General features: G+C 42.7%; 2 protein-coding genes across 11 annotated transcripts; one reads left to right on the top strand and one right to left on the bottom strand.

Annotated features, from left to right (window-relative positions):
• Positions 1-308: 308 nt before the first annotated feature.
• Positions 309-7,207, bottom strand: MEIG1 (meiosis/spermiogenesis associated 1). 4 transcript variants are annotated; one of them, XM_069035296.1, is made up of 4 exons: positions 7,038-7,207; positions 4,824-4,956; positions 2,813-2,975; positions 309-778 (listed from the first exon to the last, which is right to left on the bottom strand). In XM_069035296.1, the coding sequence occupies exons 2-4, from the start codon at positions 4,925-4,927 to the stop codon at positions 650-652; spliced, it is 396 nt and encodes a 131-aa protein (XP_068891397.1). In that variant the 5' UTR covers positions 4,928-4,956; positions 7,038-7,207; the 3' UTR covers positions 309-649. The 4 variants fall into 4 exon arrangements, with proteins under 4 accessions (XP_068891397.1, XP_068891412.1, XP_068891405.1 ...); XM_069035311.1 differs by lacking the exon at positions 4,824-4,956 and having other exon boundaries at positions 2,813-2,986; XM_069035304.1 differs by lacking the exon at positions 4,824-4,956.
• Positions 7,208-7,293: 86 nt separating this feature from the next.
• Positions 7,294-19,055, top strand: DCLRE1C (DNA cross-link repair 1C). Of its 7 annotated transcripts, XM_069035269.1 has the most exons (14): positions 7,295-7,403; positions 7,529-7,580; positions 9,295-9,379; positions 10,440-10,499; positions 11,167-11,222; positions 11,301-11,402; positions 11,664-11,736; positions 11,902-12,042; positions 12,553-12,654; positions 13,263-13,399; positions 13,564-13,618; positions 15,191-15,279; positions 16,133-16,233; positions 16,706-19,055. In XM_069035269.1, the coding sequence occupies exons 1-14, from the start codon at positions 7,295-7,297 to the stop codon at positions 17,674-17,676; spliced, it is 2,133 nt and encodes a 710-aa protein (XP_068891370.1). In that variant the 3' UTR covers positions 17,677-19,055. The 7 variants fall into 7 exon arrangements, with proteins under 7 accessions (XP_068891319.1, XP_068891370.1, XP_068891359.1 ...); XM_069035218.1 differs by lacking the exon at positions 10,440-10,499 and having other exon boundaries at positions 7,294-7,403; XM_069035250.1 differs by lacking the exon at positions 9,295-9,379 and having other exon boundaries at positions 7,389-7,403.
• Positions 19,056-19,772: the final 717 nt, after the last annotated feature.

Here is a 19,772-nt window from a genome sequence, read left to right as displayed (position 1 = left end):
CAAGAAGGCATATGCTAGTAAGTCAATTAATACTTCCTTTTTGAGTAATTAATACTGGCACCTGACAAAAATACTTTGGGGATAGATAGAAAGACATTTCTGTTGTGACTCTTTCTATCACAATAACCAGTCTTTATATCTGCAGCTCAGCACTGGCTGTTGTTACTTGATTGTTCAGTGTCCTTCACTTAAATTCTTTGCTTGTTATTCTTGCTCTGCTCCAAGGGATTTTTAGTCAGTGCTCTGGCCTCACTTTGGCCCTTTGGAGTCTCATAACCCTCAGCTACACCAAGAAACTGTGGCTGACATTAACCAGTGTCAACAAGATTATATTGTTTGGAATAAAGATTGATGCCTTTACTTACAATGGATGTTATACAGTTAAGTGAAATATATGATGCCCATCTGCCAGCTTTTTTATGTCAAAGCATTTGTAACCAGGAAAATGAGGAATAATAAGACTTTTGGTTATAGGAGGGAAAAAGTGAAGCTTCTATGTCTATAGTTCAGGCTTCTCTACATTTCCAGCACTCCCCTTTCTATCTAAGCATGACATGAATACTTAAGGTAAAACAGATTACACAATTCATTTACTTACAGGTCTTAAGAAATTATTTATAAAAACAAACCAACCAGAACAATAACAACACTAATACACATAAACTTTCACTTTGTGGACATCTTTGTCTTCGCATTCTCTTTGCCTATTGTAATAATAGAATGTATTGTCCCTTCTCTGAAGTTTCTTAACAAATCCAGTTTCTGGCCAGCACTCTACCTACAAGCAGAACAAAAAGGACATGCAATCACCTGAACATGCTCATATTAAATGATGTTTGCTCATTACCTTGCAAAGAATATAGGGTTAAATTCCGTAGGAAACCCTCATTTGCATTGAAAGACTACTTTTCTATTAATTTGCTGAACTTTTAAAAACAGATTGAGAACAAAATGTCAGAAACCAGTTTTCAGGTTTAGCATAAACTTACGTGATCTGAAAAGCCTAGAGATAGGAATCTAAGATATTTGACAGGCTAATTTAAAATTGGTCAAGTCAAAGTTTTTAAAATATCTTGTTTAGGAATATAACATTGATGCTATTCAGTTATTCAGTAATCTGAGAGGCTGCAAGAGTCTGCTTCTGTAAGACTGACATACACTTAAAGGTTTCTTTCAGACCTTCTGACCATAAAAAATGTGCTTTTAGTTAGCAATTTCATGAAAATAAAGTAAGCTGCAGACTGTGTCAGTCTTACAGATGGTGGGATCAACCCCACATAAACCCAGCACCACTCTGGTGCTCTTCACTGTTCCAGAGTGTAAAGCTTTAAATTAAAGGCTTGAGCATTTGCACATTCAATAGCTTTATGGCTTTAATAGCTCTCTCAGCTTGAGCATCTATGACTATTTCTGATTAAACTAAACCTTGAAAATCAGGTAATAAGCATCTTATTTCTCTTCAAGGCAGAGCTGACAACAGGATGTCAAACTAGAACATTCTCTAATTGGAGAGCCCCAGAAGTGGTTTCATCACTTACCTTATGACTTCAGACATACAGCTGTGTTATTTGCATTGTCTGTCTAAACATAACAGCCTTAATATTCATTCTACCTACACTATAATTGCATCTTTAGTAACAACTGCATTATAGAAACCTAAAATGGACTAAACAAGACATTTCAGAATATGTAAGTTGAAAGAGAATGACTGCCAGGCCCTGGCAGACTGGAACAGAATACATACTCACATTACAATGACTCAGTGGTGTTCTTAAACTTTCATCAGGGTTTAACTGCCAGTGGTTGTGCCCTGCCATAAATCTTAAATACACAGATCCTACCACAATAATTACACGATTTCCTTCTGCAGTTATTGAAAATCATACCACAGCTTTTGCAGTGGTATCAGAGTCCATGATAAAATAATAAACTGTATCTTATTATGCACATCGATGTTTTTCTGTGTTGTGAGTTTACTGGATGGGGAGTGAGTTTCTTGGAACTTTCTGTGTTTTCTTATGTGCACAGGAGGTCAACATCTTTTAAAATTGTGGTTTTCATACTATATTTGCTGCTTTGGGAGATAAATTACAGAGTTGTAAGAAAGATGATGTACTGTTCGCTGTATTAACCTTTTGGTTACTGTTTTGAACCTCAAGTAGCCACTGGATATTTGGCCACTACTCAATAGCTCATTTGATGTGCTGGGGAGCATCACCACCAACTGTAGCGAGCAGAGGCACAAGTCCTTGGTGTTGACAAGAGCCTGTATCACAACTGCCTTTAGCACAGCTGGCATCAAATATTTCCATTGTGGACATCATTTTGACAGAGGCCAAGTTTTGAGTGTGCACAAGGTCCAACTGTGCTACCACCTAATCCAACTGCAAACCAAAGCAGTAGCAATGACACAGGACTGACTCCATGGACAACCAAGGAGTTTCCTATCAAGTCTATTGACAGAGTAATGGGGAAGCTTCAGAGAACTCACTTTGAAATATTTCTTCCCTCAAAACTGAATTATTCCCTTGGAGATCAGCTACATCTGTTCAAAGAGATCTGTGATGCTTTTAAATGCATCAGAGAGGGGGAGCAAAACACAGGCTAGGCAGTGTTTCTGTTTCACTTCTGTGAAATGAGGTATTCGGCACAGTAAACAACAGCTCCAAAATTCAAGTCAGACCTCTGAGGAAACACTGTATCAGAACCTAGCCTAAATGAAAGGAAATAAGCTGCATCTCCATTCTTATTTAATCATTTTACATGAGACAGAAGTTTAAAGTAGTAACCCTTTCAAAGTTCTGAATCTTACCTCATCAACTTGTTTTACTTGTTTATATTCCACCTCATCTCTGTATCCAGCTTGCTGAAATCTGTATAAGTTCTCTACATCATCTGACCATATTTTGGCACGATGCATAGATTTTGGTTTCATGTCAGCTTTACTCATGACTTCAGAAACTTCAGACTTCTTCCTGAAATTAGACTTAGGAAAATTAAATAGAGAAGACAGAAGCAAGTGATTTTGTTGGGGACATAGAGTAACAGATAGAAAACAAAATTTAAAATAAAGGAATTACAGAGTTCAAAGTCTGAGGTTATAAAAGGAAGAAGTTATAAGCAGCTGGAATCAAATTAAATGCACTGCTTGATCTCAAACAAACCCAACTCATCTGTACTTCCATACACATCTTGACTCAACCTTCCTAAAATTTAATTGTGCCTATTATTGATGCATTAAAAAAATATTAAATGCAGCATTTTTTAAATTTCACGTCTTCGCATTTGCTGTCCCCTTGGGGCAGGCAGGCAGATTTCCAGATTTTTCTTTCTTGCTCCTGAAGTGACACAAAACTGGGAACCACAGAATGAAGATCTGGGCTGTTACTGAAGAACAGCAAACACTCAGGATAGGAGAGGAGGGGAAAGGAGAAGTGTGCAGCCAGCCACATGGCCACAGTGCAGACGGCAGAGATGAGGTCTTGACAGATAAACTGGATAAGGAGACAAGGCACACAGCCTGCCACAATTCACCCTTTTCTACCTCCACCCAATCTGACTGACTGCCACTGACTTCCTCCTCACACAAAACCCATTTGTTCAGTCTGCTGAGACATAGTAAATGAGTTAATCAACTGCTAAACCTGAAAAGAGCAGAGAGGGGGCAAGCTGAAACTCAAACTGAAAAAAAAAAAAAAGACAAACCACCAAACAAATTAAAAACAACAGCAACAAAAAAGCAATAAAAATTTGCAGACAGTGGATACTCACCAGGGATGGATTTGAACTATATGAAAAGAAATATGAACCATTTGACTTCTGCCTTATATCTGAATTTCACTGCATTTACTTTCCTGAGTGTATCTTATTTTGCTACTCAAATAGAACTTTTGTTGCTTCTGCAAGCAAAACACACATATCACTATCATGCCTAGCAGGTATGATCAGAGATGAGTACTTTCCTAGTTTTGAAATGTCACCAAGCTTCAGCTTTATAATTAGGAAGGAATGAAAGCTTCTGGATTTTGCAGTGAGAGGATGAATACAGTCTCCCTCCCTGTGGGTAGGATGTTGCCTCCAAACCCTGCACATGGAGTAAAATTTCTTTTCTTGGCAAGTTCCCATATCAACAGAGAGCTTGAAAAGTTGAATGCTGAAATCTTATCAAATGCAAAATGCCACTAGTCTGTTAGAAAAGCAGAAATTGGAAAAAAAAAAAGTCTTGCACCACAGGATAAAAATCTTTGGGAAAATTATATCAAGAATTATTGTTATCATGATGTGAAACTAGCAGAAAGAAGCCTGCAAACCTGTCATCTGTTTGTATGAGAGCCATCAAGAGACAAAGAAAGGGCCTTTCATCTCTTACTGAACACACTTTATTAGAGATCAACAAAAATATGTAAAAGGGCATTTTTCTGGCAACACTTAACCCTTTCTTGCAGTTCAGTACTCCAAGCATTCTTTTACCAGGCATTGCAGCATTTTTCAATTCAAAGCAGCCATTTACTGAAATAAAAAAGACATTTTCCCACCTGGTTATGAGGTATCAAATACAAATTAACAGGATAAGCAAATCCTTATTCTTAACATTTAGGGTAGTCTTTGGGATATCGATCTCAACATTTTTTTTTTCCCCTGTGCTGAAAAGGGGTCTTTTGCAGCCATCATGGGATTTTTCAAGCTCTGTATTTGTTCATCAGTGTTTGATGAGAACTGCTGTCAGTCAGTATTGACTTTAGACAATCAATATGATTAGGAATAACATTAGATCTTAATAAATGCTAAGCCATAATGAATGTAAGTGTCTTATGATAACTTACACGTCATTAGTGTTAAGTACTTCTTTACAGGAGGTTCTGGATTCACCTAATGAATGTTTTTCTTCAAGACATGTAGGTAGGTCTGGGACTTCCTGAGTCACCATGAATTCACAGTGCCTGTCCACAGGCGCTCCTGGTCCAAAAAGTGAAGATCATACATTGAAAGTTCCAGCTTGGTGACTTCAAATAATGAAAACACCACCCTGATATTTTTGGGATGCTATTTGAAAATTGTACTCTTTGTCTATTGTATGTCCAAGTTCCAGGCATAGAGCTGTTTTCATTGCACCAGAGCAGGAGACAGCTGTACTCCAGCCAAGAATTCAGTGAAGAGATGAAAGGCAACAGACTGATAAAGGCAAATAAAGAAGACAAGAGAATGGTAAGAAAATACCCAGTTTAATAGTAACACTTTCCATTGAAGGGGAATTTTTGAACAGTGAAGTGCACTTTGCTAAGATGACAATGTTTGCCTGCTCCTAATTTAGGGTAAACAGTGAGTGCTTTGGCCTTGAGAACACATTTTTTAATGTTAATCATAACACAATTACTGTGGAATCCTAACTAGCCTGGGCTCACAGATGGTGGTTTCCTGAACAGTTACACAAGCTGTAAGGGTTTGCAGGAAGAGAGCATCTGCTCCTTTAAGGCATCTGCTCAAGGACCATTTTCACTGCAATATGGGGTTACAGGAAAGGGAGGAAGCCCTACAACAATATATGGGGACTCAAACCTGAGCAGCAAATGAGGAAGGTGATGAGAACCACACCTGGCCAGGCATGGGGCATGTGAAGAGCGTAAGAATGTTTATTCCAGCAAGGTTATCTGATCAGGGACCTTGTCAGTTGGGAAATTTGGGAAAAGGGGGGAAACAAACAAATCGTGCAGAGACAAGGACCTGACAAAACAAACATAGAGAACAAACTTCAACTCTCGCACTAATAGATGGGCTATCAGGAAACTACAGGAATGACATCCAGGGAGATCAACCTGGACTTAGCACTGGTGAGACTATTACCCAGGGGGATCCAGACTTGGAGAGCTGTGGGAATCCATGGAACTGTATAGATCTGTGAAAAATGTGTAGAAGTGGAGCAGGGAGGAACAAAGATGGGAACAGACAGAAAGGAGTATAAAATAAGCCTGTCCTGTGTAAAACAGAGCCAGTCAGTATTACACACCTGGCTGAGCCCTACACCTGGTCATCAGTGGTTGTCCTACCTTATTGTATCTTCTTCTTAAATCTTAACTGTCTCTCTGCATAAGCTCTGTATTCCACACGTGTGTGTGGTGCAAGGACAAAGTGTCAGCTCTGTGTGAGACCTGTGTGTGAGTGAACAGTGGTGCCAGCTCCTGGAGTCAGGCTCGGGGGTATGAGCACCTCTGGCCTGTGATATCAGCTGCTGAAGCAGGTGGGGGTACTTAACTTCCAGCCACTGGAGCAGGAACAGGATGTGTCCTGAAAAATTAGCTACTGGGGGAGGGCTGTCATGAGTGAGGGGCTCCATGCCAGCAGGTTGAACAGAACTATGGCTCACAGCCTGTGTGCCTGGTGCTGGGGAGGAGTGGTGTCTGTACCTTCCATTTTGGTATACCTAGGGTGCACCCATATTCACCAGCAAACCTGAAGCTGAAGAGTAGGGACACCTTGGGTCCAGGCCAGGGTATCAAGTAGGACGGGGGGCCCTGCTGCATCCTCAGCCCAGCAAGGAGCACCATGTCCCCAGGCAGGAGGGACCCTGGGCCAGAGCAGCGGGAGGGCTGGACCTCCTACAGCGCTTAACCCAAGTCAGTAAATACAGGACCTGCTTGGGGTCTCAGAAGAGTCAGTAAGAGATCTCATAGGACGTGAAGGGATTGGAAAGGACCTTAAGGATCGTCTGGTTCCAACCCCCTGCCATAAGCAGGGGCACCGTCCACTAGATCAGGTTGGTGAAAGCCCCATCCAACCTGGCCTTTAACAGTCCCACAGCCTCTCTGGGCAACCTGCTCCAGTGCCTCACCACCTGCTGCACTGTAAAAAAATTCTTCCTAATATCTAATCGAAGTTTCCCCTCTTTCCAGCGACTTCTACCTACTCTACCCGGCAGCTCCTTGTACACGCCGTAGTGCTCAGGCAGACGTCCCGGCCTGAATCAGTGCTGCGACCGTAACTTCACCCTGCTCCCACTGCCATGGCCACAAGCCGCCCACCCAGCCCGTAAGGCGGCCCACCTCGGTTCGAGAGACGGAAAACGGTGACTCTTCCCACGCGGGGCGGGGCGGCGGTGGGGACGCGATGGCGGCGGTGGGGACGCGATGGCGGCGCCCCTCACCGGGCTGCCCGCGCCCCCAACCCCCTCTCGGTCGCCAGGCAACCGCCCGCCATGGCCCCTTTAACGGGCCGTGCCCGCCCCTGATAGGCCGGGCCGGGGCGGGGCCGCCTCGGGATTGGCCGGGGGCCGGGCGGGCGGAAGCGCGCGCCGCCCGCCATGAGCCGGTTCGGGGGTCGCACGCGCGAGTACCCGGCCGTGTCCATCGACCGCTTCGACCACGACAACGTGCGCGCGCGCGCCTTCTTCCTGTCGCACTGCCACAAGGGTGAGGGCCCGCCAGGGGCTCCCGCCGCTGCTCCGGCCCTCCCCACGGGTGTCCCCCGACTGACCCCCTGTGTCCCCCGACTGACCCCCTGTGTCCCCCGACTGACCCCGTGCCTCTCTCCCCAGATCACATGAAGGGGCTGCGGGCGACCGCCCTGAAGAGGAGGCTGGAGGGCAGGTACGGGCTGGCGGCGGGGCGGCCTCGGGGGAGCGGGCTGGTGCGCGGCGTGAGCGAAACAGCGTGGGGGTCTGCCGTGGGTCGTAAGTCCCAGGGTAGGAATAGGACACGGACACCTCCCACTAGACCAGGTTGCTCCGAGGCCCCGTCCTACCTGGCCTCAAGCACTTCCACGGATGCGGCATCCACAACTTCTCTGGGCAACTTGTTCCAGTGCCGCACCACCCTCACTCATTGTAAAAAACGTCTTCCTTGTAGCTCATCTAGACCTGCCCCCTTTAAATTTGAAGTCACCCCACCTTGTCCCCACCACGTCCTTGTAGAAAGTCCCTCTCTATAATTCTTAAAAGCCCCCTTTAAATATCAAATGGTAGCAGTAATATCCCCCCAGAATTTTCTCTTCTCCAGGCTGAAGAACCCCAGTTATCCTAGCCTGTCTCCATAGCAGAGGTGCTCCAGCCCTGGGCATCTTCCTGGCCTCCTCTGGACCTGCTCCAACAGGTCCCTGTTCTTCCTGTGCTGAGGCCCCCAGACCTGAATGCAGCACTGCAGGTGGGGTCTCACCAGAGCAGAGGGGCAGAATCCCCTCCCTTGTCCTGCTGCCCACAGTGCTGGTGATGCAGCCCAAGATATGACTGGCTTTCTGAGCTGCAGATGCACACTGCTGTCTCATATCCAGCCTCTCATCCACCAGTACCCCAAAGTCTTCTGCAGGGCTGCTATTAACCCCTTTATCCCTCAGTCTGTTTTGATATTGAGGTTGCTCAGACTCAGGTGCACTTGGCCTTGTTGAACTCCATGATGTTCATGAGCTTCATAAAGCTCTCTCTGTTATTCCCTGGCAGTGTGTTGGTACACAGAGATAGTGCTGTGCCTGTGCAGTGAAGGGGGCCAGCTGTGCTCTCTGAGGTGTATGAGCAAGCAGCCAGCAGTTTGAGGGAGACAGTTATTCCCCTCTGGCCCCACTTGTGAGACTTGTCTGGAGTACTGAGTCCAGCCCTGGGCTCCCCTGGACAATAAACCAAGAGGTGTTTTGGAGCAGGATCACCATGCTGGTCTGGGGCAGGAGGGTGGGATGTGTGAGGAGAGGCTGAGAGAGCTGGATGTGTCTTCAGCCTTAGGAGTAGGAGACAATCATGTATCACTGTTTGCAGGTAGGGGTAGAGAAGATGGAGCCAGACTCTTCATGGAAGTTCATAGGGAAAGGGCAAGGGACACCTTTTTCACCATAATGATGATCAAACATGGCAATGGGCCCAGGGAGGTTGTGGACTAGTTCCTAGGCTCTGTTTATTGGAGTAGATTTTGCATCTCCTCAGATGCAAGCAGAGAATCTGTCTTTGCTCATCAGGTCTCTGTGCACAAGCTCAAGCTTCGTAAGGGAGTATTCTGTGTTCTGCTGAGTGCTGACTGTCCCAAATGCCTGTTCCTTGTGCAGGGGTATAGAAACAAGCAGATAGGTCTGCACATGACCATGAACCACACACTGCATTTGTGTCTACACAAAACCATACAGGCAGGGGCACACAGGGGTATATTTGGGTTTGCTGTGCTGAAGAGAAGCCTGCAGGCTTCCAGTTCTGCAGGTCTCCTCACATGAGAGGTTTCTGAGCGTAGGGTTGATGTACTGGCTGCCAGGTGCTGATGTGTTGTTAGATTGTTCCTCATGTCTACTTTAAAAAAACACTTATCTGTGTTTTTTGTCTCCTCACAGCTTGAAAGTTAAACTATACTGCTCACCAGTAACTAAGGAATTGTTGTTGACTAACTGGAAATACAAGTTTTGGGAGAATCATATTGTGAGTTTGTGTTTATTTTGAAATTAGCACTTTCCAAGCAGTGATTCTCAGAAAGAAGCAGCTTCACCTTCCTCAGAAGTGTCTAAATATTGGTGTTGATACAGTGTTTCAGGCCTTAAGTACTTCCAACAATGTGCTTTCTGCAGCTTGCTGTGTGGGATTGGTTTGTTGCTGTTCGTTGTTTAATTATTTTTCCCTCCACAAAATTTTTCCTTTTTTCTCAACTTCAGCTTTACATGGCCTTCATCTTTACAGTGATCATTTGTACATTTGAATTTGTATTCATTTCCTTACCTTGCTCACGTCTCTTTGCTGCTGTCCTTAATTTCTCTTTTGCTTCATTTAAAGTCTCTCATTGCTTGGAGTGTATATATCTGAAGTTATATGATTTTCCTTTTGATTTTTGGAAACTGGACTATAACATGAAGAAATTTTAGTATAAAGTCACTGAAGAACTTAAATGCACATGATTTCTAGTGTTTGGAGCCAAACTGCAAGGGATCAGTGTTATGTACAGGTGTGAACTTGTAGTTATTTCCTTCCCTTTGCAGATGCAGGCATTATGAAATTGAACATGAGCTTTTTTACAGAAGTAAAAATAATTCTCTCTGCACAAACACAGGAATATGTGCTCCCAGTGATTTGTGGGCTCTGCTTCTGGTAATAGGGGGCAGTGGGAAGTGCTGCAGCACAGAGCTGTCCTTGCAAGATCCACTTCTGTGCTGTGGATGTTTTGGGCTTTGCAGTCATCCAAAAATCAGGCGTGTGATCCATCCAGAGGAACAAGAGCTGTTGCTGATGGAAGTCCAACATGCTCTAACTTTTTAGGTATGCACACATTGGTTGAGGTGTCTCCATTTAATTTTTAGATAACTTTTAGGAAAATTTATTCCACTGGAAATGGAAATTTATGACTTACTATGGGAAAATGGGTTTAATTTTACAGGCTTAGCATTAGCCACAGTGAGTGCTAGAGATGTCTACATAATGAATACCTGGACATAAACATGAAACAGAATGTTCAGTAAATCCTAGAATGCAGTTAATCATTTTGTTACAGGTTGCATTGGAAGTTGAAACTCCAACTCAGATTTCTTTAGAAGATGAAATATCTGGTGAGGTAAGTTACAGGAAAAAAAGATTCATATTAGTCATGGGCAGTAATGCTGTTTACATGTGTACAGGAAACACAGCTGCAACATCCAAAGTGGACAAGCTGTTTTTAAAATGTATGTGCCCCTCCTGTCCTCTAGTGACAGAACAAGGGGTGCTAGTTTTAAACTAAAAGAGGGTCTATTCAGACTAGATAGAAGGAAGAAGCATTTTACAATGAGGATGGTGAAACACTGGAACAGGTTGCCCAGAGAGGTGGTGGATGCCCCATCCCTGGGAACATTCAAGGTCAGGATGAGGCTCTGAGCAGTCTGTCTAGTTGAAGGTGTCCCTCCTTATTGCAGGGGAGTTGGACTGAATGAACTTTAAAGATCCCTTCCAATCCAAGCTATTCTGTGATTCTGTACTTGTTCACCAGGAACCAAGGAGGTAGAACTGTCCTCTGTCCAACTTGCTTTATAAGCACAGTACAATACTTGGTCCTCTCTTCTGCCATGACAGGATGGTTGTTGCTCTTTAGTGCTTGTTGCAATGTGGAGAGATTCTCTGGATTTAAAAGCAATGCTAAATGCTGCAGGAGGCTGTGGGGAGTAATGCATTGCTTTCACTGTGCTGACAAAAGTACTGGTACTACTTACTACAGTGTGAAATTAATGCTGACCTCTCTCTTCCAGAAAGAAGATGTAGTGGTGACACTCCTGCCAGCTGGTCACTGTCCAGGTTCAGTCATGTATGTCCTTTCAATACTTTAAATGTTTCACCACCTGGCATTTAATGACGAATTTGACCCAAGTGTTGCTGTCTGCAGGTTTCTGTTTGAAGGTGAGAATGGCACTGTGTTGTACACAGGGGATTTCAGGCTTGCAAAAGGAGAAGCAGCCAGAATGGAGCTTTTGCATTCAGGGACCAGGTGAGCTATTTCTGGGATTTAGAAAGAATCATATGGCATCGACAATTTGGGAATAATACACTATTTTTTTCCTCATTTTTAATTTAAAATTTAATAATTTAATAATTATTAAATATAATTGCAATACCGCAGTTTTAAGCCCCCTTTGACTTATTCTTTGTAATAAAGAGGTAGAATTACCTCCTTTTGAAGAGAGAGGAAGTGGCATATCTTAGCACTGTGATGCAATGTTTACTCTGATATCACATTTCTCTCCTCCAGAATAAAAGACATCCAGAGTGTGTATTTGGACACTACTTTTTGTGATCCCAAATTTTATCACATACCAAGCCGGGTAAGTCTAAATAAACTGTGGGAGGAAAGGCCCTTAAAATTGTTAATTAATTAACCACCCCTTTGTTAGGTAAGTCTTGCAAGGCAATGCCATTTTACATTACCAAATCACAGCACTTTGGAAGTATCTTCTAAGATGATTGACAGCATTTTCTACACTTTTCAGGAGGAATGTTTAAATGGGATCTTGGAGTTAGTGCGAAGCTGGACCTCGCTGTCTCATAATCATGTTGTGTGGCTGAACTGCAAAGCTGCTTATGGATATGAGTATTTATTCATAAACCTCAGTGAGGAACTTGGAATCCAGGTAATGTTTCTCTAATTGTTGTTTGGAACCTCAGTAATGATTGTGGCCAGTCATGAGATGGCAGTGGCTGTTCAGAGGGCTGCTCTAGGTCACTGTTAGGCCTGTTTCATTAACTTCTCTTAAAAAGTGCAGTTGTGCTCAAAATGAGTTAACTAGTTGACTTCAGTCTGGAACATCTGGACTTTACAAAAAGAATTTAATTCCCAGTTTTCAAGCTTTGTGTTCACCTCTCTCCCTTTTATTTTGTGAATCATAAAAGTAATTTGCATACAGTATTAATAGTCAGTAGATAGATTCTGAATTCCTCATGAAGATTCATCCCTCTTCAGCATAGAAGGTATGTTCTACTGTTCTAGATGGCTGACACATCTCTGCTTGGACATTATTGGGAGTAATAATTTAACTGCCTGCCAGCATTTGGGGAGAGCAGAGTCACATCTAAACAGCTGCTCCAGCTGCAGTCTGGCAAACACACTGAACTACTAAAGAGTAAACTCTGGCTTTCTCTAGGTGCACATGAACAAACTTGATATGTTCAGGAACATGCCAGAAATTCTGTGCCACGTTACCACAGACCGACACACGCAGATTCACGCCTGCCGACATCCTCGGGTGCGTTCGTTCTGCAAAGCCTCCCCTGGCTTTGCTGTGAAAGTGTGGTTATAGGTGCTGATGTTTGGGACCTTTTGGGTTAATGAAGACTGGTGAAATGGTGACTTAATGTAAATCAGAGTGAAAACCTTAGTTAGTGGGTTGAAGTTTTTGGGGTTTTTTTTAAAAAAAAAGGAAAAAATATATTAATTTATGCTAGAATTAATTTAGTGGTATTTGAAACCTGAAAATTGTGGTTTTAAGTGAAGTGAGACAAGCAATACTAGATCAATCAGGTATTATCCACTTCAGTGTATCAAAAGAGGCTCAGAATGACTCCTGCTGCAGCCATGCACTGTGTGGTTTTAGCACAGGCCCTCCCTTTCTGGGATGTCTGTCAGGCTGGAGGCTCCAGCTTGGAGGAACACAGGTAGAACCCAAGATGGCACACTGGGGCATTGGTCTCTGACTGATTCTCTCTGCCAGCTGCACTAAAGAAGCAAGGTGTGGCAAGGTCTTTCAATGGAGTTATAAGTGAGAGAAGAACGTGGTTTGGCTAGATATTATGTTGCTTAATTTCTGGGTAAAAAAGGTCACTGTTGGGCTTAATTTTATATTCCATTGGACAGGATGATGACTGCTTCCGAGGCAACAGACTGCCCTGTGGGATGACTTGCCACAATGGAACTCCCCTGCACATAATCAGCATCAAACCCTCCACAATGTGGTTTGGGGAAAGGAAAAAGAAAACCAGTGTAATAGTGAGGTGAGCATTTGGGCCACACAGAAACCTGTTGTTTGAGGTTTGTATCTTGCCTGATACCTGTATAACTGAATCTCAGAACGGACTTTAAGAGTAGGTTATGCTGGTCTGTTGACCAAGGATGAAGAGCAATTACCTAATTTTTGTTCCTCCTCTGTTTTATTTAGGACTGGCGAGAGAACATACAGAGCTTGTTTCTCTTTCCACTCTTCATACAGCGAGGTTTGTGTACTTGAAGTACTGAGTGTACATTGATTAAGGAAATGTAAGAGTTTTGATTATTCTGGAGTGGATGACATGACTTGTCGTAATAAAAAATATCTCATCAGTAATAAGACGTAAGGGGATAGGAAGTTCTGAATGCTGAAGACAAAAATTGTTTTAATATAGCTGCAGAGGAACTTGTTAATGTAGGGCAGGATTACAAGCCTGTTTCCTGTTCTCTCTTCTCAATGTATAGGTCACTGGTACAATTGTTTTGACTGCCTTTCTATTTTAGATTATTGTGTAACTGTGCAATGCTGAAAGCATGGAGTTTTGGTTCACAATACGTTGTTCATCTACTCAGATTTGGGTGGGTTTGCCTTCTTTTCTCTGCCCACACATTTAAACAGAATTTTCTCACATCCTGACTGCCACTGTTGCCCCTCTTCCTGTGTTAAAAATGAAAAGGAAATTGGTCATGGCAGCATCCTCCCCACAATCACACACTTTTCATTTAACATGACTCAATACAGCTCTAAAAACACTTCTTTCTCCTGAAAAACTGAACTGAAACTGGATCAGTGATAACAATGAACTATCACAAAGTCTTGCACTACAAAATGGAGGAAGGCAGTACTGTTTTTAATATCCTGGATAAGTTTAAATTTGCTCTGCAGTGCAGAATTTTAAATGGAGGTCCCAGTGTGGAATTTGCTGGTGGAATATGGGGAATAGTGTAACTGTAACATTCCTACCTCCACATGCAAAAATAGATGGCTCCTTGTCTTAGTTTGAGACAGTTTAAAGGAGAACACTCTGGAACGAGTTGTCTCCCTCTATAGGTTCAACCAATCCCTTTCCACCAATAAGGAATGAACACGAGTAGAGAGAAATTTAAAAAGAACAGTTTCCTAACAAGTGGAACAGCATCAGGCAAAAAAGAACAGTAAATAACTGCTGGATACAAAATTGCAATAACATTATGGGTCACCCCAGGACAGTCCTACTGTCTGTACAGATAGGAGTGTAACCTGCAACCTGCAAGTGCTTCCAATGCTCAGCACTGAAAAAGCCTCAGCAGGAGTGCCCCAAACTGGACACAATTCTTCAAGAAATTTACTGGAGATCATCCAGAAGACAACAGAGTAAGGCTTGGAAAAATGGGCTTTTACAGGGGACTGAAGAGAGACTTTAGGAAGAGGAAAGGAATACCTGATCTGCATACCTGGAGACTTGAAGTCCAGTAAGGCAACTGCATTTTGGAAAGATCAACAGCAGTAAGGACAGGGAAGCACTGGATCACATTCCAGGTCTTCCCAGCCTTTTCTTTCAGAGATAGTGATGGTCTGTGTAGATAATTGATACAGATAATTGCAGTGAGGTGTTAGGTGAGGCTGAGTTCTCAGCATCCTTTCAGGCCGGTTTTCTTGTTCCAGAGATACCCACTTTGACAGAGTCATGGGCTACATTGGTCTTTACTTAAGACTACTAGTAGTACTTTTGGATGTCTTGCATCAGTGCTACCATTAAGTGATTTTCTTAACTGTTGATGTAATTTGTTAAAATTGCTTCTTCTTTTCTGGAATTTAGATAAAGGATTTCCTGAGCTATATCTCTCCTGTGAATGTATATCCCAATGTACTGCCACTGGGTGTAACAGAGGACAAAGTTATGGAAATGTAAGTGACAAGTGGCTGCTGGCCAGCGGTGATCCAAACTCTGTTCCTGTAAGGACAATTCCCCTCCTGAATCCCAGCCTCTCAGGAGGGCCTCGCCCTTTTGCTTTACTTGTCAGATAATTCAGATTTTTTTTTTCTATATTCAGTCCCACAGATCTGGGCTTTCTGAAGCACATGTGTATGTTAAGCTGAGTCTCAGAGTTTGTATTCTACTTCTATCTGTGTGTAGAGGCTTTTCTGCTGGTAAACTCTGGGGTGAAGCTGAATATACATTCATCTCACTGTGTTCTGTGACCCATTTCTATTTGTCATTGCTACTTCTCAGAAGTTTCTTTTAAAGAGGGGACTTGAACTCCTCCTCTCTGCAGAGCATCAGAGGCCAGTTCTCTTGTGCTGCTACAGAGGTTGGCAGCTTAAAAAGCGCCCTCGGGGAGCAGGAGAGCTGTGGTGTCTCTTAGTCTGGACAGAACAAAGACTCCAGTTCCTTCTTCCTTTCCTCCCTAGTAAGAAAGAAGACTTCCACTTAATAATCACTAAATAAAACCACAGTCGGATTTTGAACCCTGCCAGCTTGTCTTCTGTAAGGAAGGAACTACAAGATAGTTTCCAAATTATGTACATGTTTTAAGGTAAATATATTAAAAGGACAGATTTCTACCTTTCAGCTGCTGAAGCTCACCAATCAGTAAAGGATTTTGCCCTAGGTATTGCTGCCTTTGCTTTAACATTTTTGCTGCATTTTTGCTGTGAAACGCATAGAGCAGTGTACTTAAAACAAGTTAAAAGATTTACTTTTGCTCCTGAAAGCATATGCTGAGTTCTAAATATTAACTGCTTTTCTCATTCCCCTCAGATTAAAGCCATTATGCAGGTCATACAGGAGAAGCATGGAACCCAGGTACAAGCCCTTAGGAACACTGAAGAGAGCCCACAAGAGAGAATTATCTGATACAGGTAAAGGTTCTGCTGCTGCTACTGCACCTTAAATTAAAGGCTGAGACTAAGCAGAGATGCCAAGAGCCTTGGTGTTCACCGCAGCCTGCCTGTGTGTTCAAAGCAACAGCTGGAAAGGAGAAATAGAAATGACGTGAACTTGGGTATTAGGAGGGTGAGAGAGCACTGATCATGTAAAAACACTCTTGTTTGCAGTCTTAAAATGCACTTAATGCTCAACAGTCCTGTAAGTTTTTGGATGGAGCTCCTTCCCTCAGTCCTAGATCAGCCCTAGGAGAGCTTGTTCTGACTGTCCCTGTGCTAGACAAGGCAAGGCAAACACTGTCAATATCATCCTGCAAAATCTCCAGCTGCGTTAAAGAACAGCTTCCTCAATTTAAACTAAATGAATTTTTATTAAAACTTTGCTCTCAACAAGATTTTAGCAGAGATGTGAACTTTTCTTAGTGATTTTCTGTTTGTTCCTTGCCAGATGAAGATGATCTCTTTGATTCAGAATTAATTTCTACAAGGCCTAAGATTCCAAAACAGCAGAGAGGAGAGAGCAGGCCCTCCAGCACAGGGCAGTCTGAAAATGCTGAAGGAAACATTAATGAGGGCACAGAAAGTTATAAAGGGACCACAGCTTACACCTCCCTCAAGGTAGACTTTGTGGACTGTGAGGAATCAAATGATGATGATGATGATGATGATGATGAAGAAGAAGAATCTGAAAAAAATACAGTTCAATTTCTTTCCCATGAGCCAGATGCCACTTCCACAGCCAATTTCAATGGAGTAACTAGTGACCAGCAGGAGTGTAATGCCAATGTCCCTTGCTGGAATGAATTTTTTACGGGTAATAAACTAGAAGAAAGTTCTGAAAATGAGGACAACATGCCATCTTCAGCAGATGCTGGCGGGTCCCAGTCACTCTTCAGTGATTCAGATGGAGTAAGTGACTCAACACACATCTCCTCCCAAAATTCTTCTCAGTCAACACACATATCAGAGCAGGGGAGCCAGGGCTGGGATAGCCAAATGGACACAGTGCTCATCACATCCCAGGAGAGAAGTGCCCTGGACATCAGCAAAGGGGGGAGCAGAGCAGTGGTTCCTGTGCTGCAGGAGACTCCCACGGACACTCAGCTGGGAGGGAAGCCACCAGGTCACAACAGACCTTGTGCCCACTATGGTGCCTGTGCCTTGAAAAGCAAAGGCTGTGAGAAAGCTGCAGAGGCTGGTGCTGCCCATGTTCAGGATGTGCTGGTGGAAATAAGTGACAGCTCCAGGACTCCTGATCTGGAGCTGAGGAGGGACTCCCAGAGCTCCTCTGACTTTGAAATTCCCTTAACTCCTGATGCTGAAGCACCTCAGCCAGATAAACTGCACCATTTATACAAGAAGCTTGCAGCAGGTGAAAACATTATCAATGAGAAAAAAGTCTCCGGAGAACTCATATAGCTGATTACCTCGTGGTAATACCCAACATGTTTACTAATACCTGAACTCTTTTTCTCTTCCTGCTGGTTACTATCTGCAGCCATGTTGTCATGCTTTTTTTAGAAATATCTTACTGTCAGAACTAGGAATCTGCAGCCTATGTAACTTTATTATTCCTTCCATGAAATACTGAAAAGGAAGTATTCCCAGGAGGGACTGTAAAAGCCTTCTACCTCTCAAGGTTCAATTCTCCAGGACTGTAAGCAGACAAAAAATGGACCAGACAAAATTAAGGGTAGAACACTAAATGAAATTTAGTGTTTAACATGAGCTCTAAGAGTTTGCCTTTTAATGTGATCTCAGGGTTTAATAAAATACACATTGTTAACTGTGGGGAAGAACGCCTAAGAATGACCATGCAAACAAGGCAGTTGTAATATGGCTTTAATCACTATTATCATTATTTATCATTATTATAACAATTTCATGAGTATTCACTGCAGTTCATTTTAAAAACAACTGCAAAACAGATTAGAGAATTACTGAGGTTGTGAGGAGGTTTAATTTGTTTTAAATCAAATTGTTCTTTTCAAAAAGTCTCTCTTTACACTGAGCTTTAACTCCTGAGTGAGGTACTGCAGACCAGTGTCTGTGCTTCATCTCCAACTCACTGCAAACAACTTGTCATCAGTTCCTCTGTGTTCTGGTTTGTTCTGAATGGTTCTTCAGAAAAACTTAAAAATAAAACCCTGTAGTTCCCAAGTTACCAGCCTTGTCCTGCTCTGGCAGGTAACTCAGCCACAGAAGGTAACCTGGTATCCCAGACAGGTGCTTGCATTACTTAAGGTTCTTGTACTACAAAACTTCACCTCCTCTGCAACATTCTGTAGGCTTCACTATTTTAAATCAAGACAATATATTCCCCATGCACGTGTGCCATCCTAAATCTCTGCCAAAATTCTTAGCTTCTAACACAAAACTGTAATTCAGGTTTTTCTTAAACTGGAGTGCCTAGGAAATATCCAAACCACAGAAGTAATCTAAAAATCCCTGAGGTTTTCCAAGTCCCAAAGAACTGAACATACTTTAGCACAACACCTCTTCCCTCTGAGTGTGCCTTCAGTTGTTGTGCCATGTTTAGTGACTTGTGAATGTTAAACCAACCAGCATTCTGCTACGGGGAACAGAGGCAGGAGGGACAAAACATTGCCATAATCTATGTATGATTTTAAGGATATTCAAGATCCATGTATTTCTCCACTGTTACCTCCTGTTATCCTCCCAAATTTGTGGGATTTTTTAACCTGATTTCCAAATGTGATCTACCAACTTTCAGCAAGCTTGAGTGAGTGGAACTGCTGTTGGACCTACCTCTGTGAATAAAGTCAGAGCAGAACCTCTTCTGTTGGCTCATTTCATATCTGTACTGTGCAAAACAGAAGTTCAGGGCTGCCTTTAACAGGATGCTCAAACATACAGGAATCCAGTCTGCTTCAGGAAAGTGTAAATTTATACCAGTTCTTATTAGCCCTGAACTGCAAAACACATAATTTCCTCATGGTCCCTCTGCTGGAGTCCTTACAGTCCCAGAAAATTTGGGTACAGGCCAAGAATTAAGAGGTTGCAGTCTTAAAGCAAATTCTACTGCTAAAACTAATTTTGACAGCCTATTTTTTTTTTTTTTTAAGAATGACAACAACAAGAGAAAAACTAAATTTAATTTATTTTATCAAAAACTATAGGAAGATAGCAATACTAGAGATGACACAATATGAAAAGAAAATGTTCCTGAGCTTACAAACTGCATATTCTAATACAGTTCCTAAAACATACATTAAAAATAACCAAAAGATTGACTTAATTGGAGATTAAATAAATAGACAATAGCTTTTCTTACAGGTGATCTTGCAGCTTTAGTTTTGCTACTAAAAAATAAAAATAAAACCAACAAAAATGAACAGCTGGAGGACAGGTCACCAGCCCCCAAGAAGTGCATACACGACTGAACTGGTGACCTTGACGATGCCAACAGACCACAAAGCAAAACAAAGGCAGAAGCTGGGCTGGTTTAGGTTCCCTAAGAAGTTGAAAACAGCTTTTTCTGCATTTCCAATTTG

This window comes from Aphelocoma coerulescens, chromosome 1A (assembly GCF_041296385.1).
Source record: "Aphelocoma coerulescens isolate FSJ_1873_10779 chromosome 1A, UR_Acoe_1.0, whole genome shotgun sequence".
Lineage (NCBI taxonomy): Eukaryota > Metazoa > Chordata > Aves > Passeriformes > Corvidae > Aphelocoma > Aphelocoma coerulescens.
Note: the sequence above shows the minus strand (reverse complement) of the source record. Positions and strands in the feature narration are given on the sequence as shown.

Bases quoted from the DNA above. Each gene is read 5' to 3' on its own strand.
- MEIG1 (XM_069035296.1), bottom strand. From the start codon at position 4,927: ATGGTGACTCAGGAAGTCCCAGACCTACCTACATGTCTTGAAGAAAAA. The intron at 2,976-4,823 runs GTAAGTTATCAT...GTCTAATTTCAG, and splicing joins GTACTTAACACTAATGACGT to GAAGAAGTCTGAAGTTTCTG. The intron at 779-2,812 runs GTAAGATTCAGA...TTCTGCTTGTAG, and splicing joins AAGTAAAACAAGTTGATGAG to GTAGAGTGCTGGCCAGAAAC.
- DCLRE1C (XM_069035269.1), top strand. From the start codon at position 7,295: ATGAGCCGGTTCGGGGGTCGCACGCGCGAGTACCCGGCCGTGTCCATC. The intron at 10,500-11,166 runs GTAAGTTACAGG...TCTCTCTTCCAG, and splicing joins AAGATGAAATATCTGGTGAG to AAAGAAGATGTAGTGGTGAC. The intron at 11,403-11,663 runs GTGAGCTATTTC...TCTCTCCTCCAG, and splicing joins CTTTTGCATTCAGGGACCAG to AATAAAAGACATCCAGAGTG.